Source organism: Centruroides vittatus, unplaced genomic scaffold (assembly GCF_030686945.1).
Source record: "Centruroides vittatus isolate TY-2023 unplaced genomic scaffold, ASM3068694v2 contig_898, whole genome shotgun sequence".
NCBI lineage: Eukaryota > Metazoa > Arthropoda > Arachnida > Scorpiones > Buthidae > Centruroides > Centruroides vittatus.
In genome coordinates, this window is record NW_027122588.1 from 32601 (window position 1) to 37632 (window position 5032).

Below are 5032 nucleotides of genomic sequence, written 5' to 3' on the forward strand. Positions count from 1 at the left end.
AGTCAAAAAATGACCCCTTCAAGATTTTTACATTTTTGGACCAAAGACCTTGAAACATCAAGAAACAGAAAAAAACCCAAATTTTTTGCATATGTATAAGTGTTAGAGTTTGGAGGGGGCAAAATTTTGTTCCCCCTTCTTAGTGGCTTAATAACTTCTGTGCTTTTTGTCAGAATTTTCTGAAATTTTGCAGGGAGGTTTGTGTATTAGGGGGATTGATCTATTAAATTTTGGTGGTTAAAAGTCAAAGGTGTGGGAAAGATAAAGAGGGCTATATACAGCTGTATCTCTAATTGGGCTGGAACTAATGACAGTTTTATTCATTATTAGTATTTACAATTTTTTATAAAACCCATCCCTACTGTCAAAATTAAGTTTTTTGCCATTTTGTAATAATTAGAAATATAATAAGTTTTTAATAGTTTTAAACGTTGCCAGGAAAGATTAAGAAACTCATTGCTGGATTTTTTTTAAATATATTAACTTACCAGATGAATTATGAAATGAAGGCACTTCACAGGAATATTTTAACAAACCTATAATGTAGTAACAATCTTACTTATAACTAGTTACCTCTCATGTAACTAAATTCAGATATATTTTCAATTTAATAGTCCTAGAAAAAGTTTGAGACCAGCTGGGTTTTCAGACGCCATTAAAATTAACTGATATCCTACAAATATGTTGTTGTTTAAGTATTAAAATAACCATAAACCAAATATGAAGTAAAAACTTATTTTCATATTTAATTAATTCAAATACAACAAATTATTGCTTGCAATTTCATGGAAAAATTGCCAGGATTAAAAATTCATATTTACAACATTCTAAAATATAACAGACATTGTAACCTAATTTGCACACATCCATGTTGTGTGTTTTCAATCTTCAGTAAAAATGGGATCTGGTAAAAACAGATCCCATTTTTACTGAATTTTTACTTTATTAACAGATGAAGAAAAAGGCAAGATTCATGCATTCAGAAACTGTGGAAATATGAATCCGTGTCTCTGCAGGCTTTAAGTAATTGTGAAGGCTTTGATCTAGTAGATCAAAGCCTTCATAATTACTTAAAGACCTGACAATTATGATAAAGCTAAATGTTGTGGTAGGTCCAAAAAACCTTTCTGCCAGAGATGATGACAGGACAATACTGAGAACAGCTACACCTTCTGGTATGTCGTCCAGTCAGATTAAAACTTCACTACAGCTGCCTGCAACACCAAGAGCAATGTCTGCAAATCATGCATACATTAAAATGCTGGCACGACCAAATTAACACCTCCCATAAGGAAAGATGGTTGGACTTAGCAATGCATTATGTTGCCCATTCAGATTTATGGAATCGTGCAGCTTTTAGTGAAAAGAATTTAACCTGATAGTGTGTGATACTATTGGCCTATGTCACAAACCTCATCTTCAAGACGGAGTATCTGTGATGGTGTGCAGTTTACACTCATCAGTTAAATTCAGCTATTGCTTTCATTTTACCTTGTTCAAAGGCAGTTGACTATGCAGATGTGTTGGGAAATTATCTTCTACCATTAAAAGATGAAGCAATGGACAAACATTTTATTTTCCAACAGGATAATGCTCCTATTCATAATGCTATCTCAACAGTGGCATGGATGAAAATGGTCCTGAAAGGCTACCAACTCTTGCTAACTCTATAATTCTATAACTGATCCATGTCCATTGACTGATGTTATTAGGTTAATGATAAACAAACTAAGTATGAAACATTGTTTTTCCCACTATATCTTGTTTTTGTTGTGATTTTTATTTGATCCTGCTCTCAAACTTTTTTACAGAAAAATTGCAACAGTTTGTTATATTTGAATTTCTTAAATATGAATATAAGTTTGTACCTTATATTTGGTTTATGGTTATGTTGTTGCATACAAGAGGTTTAATACAAGAGATCAGTTGATTTTATCTGGGTTTTCAAACTTTCCATTAGTCTCAATCTTTTTTCAGTACTATTAAGTTTTAACTCTAATTAGTTACACTAATTAATTGGAAAGTGGCTTACCCAAAAAATAAGATTTCTAAACTGTTTTATTCATCAGCTGTAAGTAAAAAGTTATCTTTTACAATTTCTAATATTTCTGAGAGAGTTCTGATCTCATCCTTGGCAGCTGCTAACCTTGCTTTACATTTCTTCAGCTCTCTCTTATAATGATCACATCTCTCATTTGCAGCATCCAATTTTCTTTTCATTTTACAAGGGCTAACCTTAATTGCATAGTCATGCTCAATGAGAGATAAATTACAAATTTTCTGAATTTGTAACTCATTTCTCTTCTGAATTGAATTTTCTGAATTTTTATATCTAGATTCATTATTAATCAGTACATTACTATTTTCTAGTGTTTCTTTTACATTTACACTGTCTTCTAACCTTTCATTTACATTTATTTTATTTATATACTGGATCTCTCTATGTTCCTTGTTTATGTTATCAGGCTGAATGCTGTCAGAAAAACTGAAGATAGTAGGAATAGAACCACTTCTTAGTCGAATTTTGCTATTTTCTTGGCCTCTTGTATAGAAACAATCCTTTGTAAAATGATCAGAACAGAGTACACTTGCTTCTGTTGGCTCAAAATTTTCCCTTTTCATTTTATTGACCCACTTCCTACATATTTCCTTTTCCTTGGGAAACCTGATAAAATCAAAATTAATCATATGTCAGAGTATGAAAACAAACATTCCAGAAGACAAATTTTTGTGATGTAAAGAAGTAGATACTCACTTATGCCATGACAGTGTGCTATCAGGCTTCCACATGTTATTGCATCCAAATGCACTGCAATATCTGACCATAGTGTATCGATAATTTTGGCTCTAAAATATAGAAAAATGCAAAATTTCAGTGTTAATGACATGTAATTTCTGATATTTATTTATGCATTTTATTGCTATTACATACTTTCAGAGATTACTACCCCCATTAAAAACAAACAGCCCCAATAAAAGCTAAAATACAAAACCAGACAGACATACAGATGCCAGTGGGAATTTACGTCTGCAATTTGAAAATTGCAACCCAAAAACAAAGTTCTACATTTATAAGTGAAGAGCACTATGATGATAAAAAAAGACTGTAGATCAATGGTGCCCAAATTTTTTGATGGGTAAACAAAATTGAACCAAGACATAGCTAGGTAGACAAAAAAATTTTGTTTATTCCATATATACCAAAAGTATGTCTATTTCTATAAGTTATAAGTGACATGTCAAAAAATATGTTTGTTGGCTGGACTTAGCCTGGTGACCATAGTTTGGTCACCACTGGTCTAGACAAAGGAAAAAAAAAAAACTAGATAGCAATAGGCAAGATAAGCTCTAAGCAATTTTGGAAAGATTTCCTAAACTTAGTTCAAAACCTGAAGTTTGGCCTATGGTAATAGGTAGAAAATGTTTGTTAAATAAAAAATTTTCTCTCAGCAAATCTCAGATGTAATATGATTGTAGTCTCTCTCTGCTGAGTACACATGGTATGGATTTTGATAAAGCCAAAAAACATCATTTTAGCAGTGGCGTGCCGTGACATTTGATGACAGGGAAGCTGTGTTTCTGTAAGAAGCCGACTTCCAGGGGCAATCAGTTAATTGCGCGTCAGTGATGGTCTAGGGCAGTGGTTCTTAACCTTTTTATACTCGCCGCCCACCAAATATTTCATAATTTTTTGTGACCCCCATTTTTTAATAATAATTTATATTTGATAATTTATCTATAATAAATTGATTTTTTTATTATTGCTTTATTTTTTATATAATAAATGTAAATCATAACTTTATTATTTCATTATCTATTTAAATAACATTCAAACTTCACAATTAAACATGAAAACTCATTAATTTTTAACAGAAAATAAAATAAGAAACATGTCGATAAATCGATCCAATGTCGATGCTAAAACTAAACTAAAACTAAAACGCCCACTTGTCGTAAGGATTTTGCATAACTTTTGCAAAAATATTTAAATTTTCAAAGCCTACTATTTTTCCTAATTATTTTTAAAATTCCAAGCATTAATAGTTTCTTAAAATTGCTTTGGAATAAAAGAAGTAAATACTGCGGTGTAAGTAGCATATTTACATTTATTTCTTCTGTACTAACAAAGTTGTATGTAGGAAGAAATACAAAATAAATAAATAAAAACTAAATAGGAAAACTTTATTTTTCTTATTTCACTTTTAAATACGATATTCGGATTATACATCAATTTTCTTTTTATTATATTCCGAAGGAAATTTTGCATAATTTGGCGGCCCCCGGCAAACTTCTTATGGACCCCCAGGGGCCGCGGCCCCCCTGTTAAGAATCACTGGTCTAGGCAGTGTTTCTCAAACTTTTTGGACCGCGACCCCCCTTCTGCACTTAAAAATTTCAAAGGACCCCCGAAGAATAAGTATGTGTCGAAAAACATCCAGGAGGGAGGGGGTTAGGCTCGTATTTAAATATTATTTATATGTGCAATTTATTTAAGAAAAAATTATTTTATATATTTTTTATTTCTATTATTTCTAAACATGAATCCATAGTAAATTTATAAAATATTTGAAAAAATTGATCTGGCATCAATTTTTCAGCGACCCCCCAAATATTTTTCACGACCCTCTTGGGGTCGCGACCCCCACTTTGAGAATCACTGGTCTAGGGTCCATTCGTATTCATTTGTTCGATAAGCCAGTAAAAACTGTAGACTTCTCTAAATGTATTTTTAATATCACAATTACATTCCGAATCGCTAGTCACGATATAAGGGCTAAAATTAAAAATAAATTATAAAAACTTACTCGGTGAAATAAAATGTGCGGTGGATATACATACCTGGTACAATGTATTGTTCGATTGTATTAATATACTTTTAAAGAAAATTATAATTAAAATATAGCTTTGTAAAGAAACGTACATAAAAATAACATAAAATATTCTTTACTTTTTAAATCTTAAAACAATCCACTTAGTCAAATATCTTGATACGAGTAGCTAATGGATGGAACTAGTGACGGTCCAGGTAGGT

General features: G+C 31.4%; 1 protein-coding gene across 1 annotated transcript; it reads right to left on the reverse strand.

The window, feature by feature from the left end:
• Positions 1 to 2058: 2058 nt before the first annotated feature.
• LOC136983942 (THAP domain-containing protein 1-like) lies at positions 2059 to 2826 on the reverse strand. Its single transcript, XM_067280830.1, has 2 exons — positions 2756 to 2826; positions 2059 to 2665 (listed from the first exon to the last, which is right to left on the reverse strand). The coding sequence occupies exons 1-2, from the start codon at positions 2824 to 2826 to the stop codon at positions 2059 to 2061; spliced, it is 678 nt and encodes a 225-aa protein (XP_067136931.1).
• Between the last annotated feature and the right edge of the window lie 2206 nt (positions 2827 to 5032).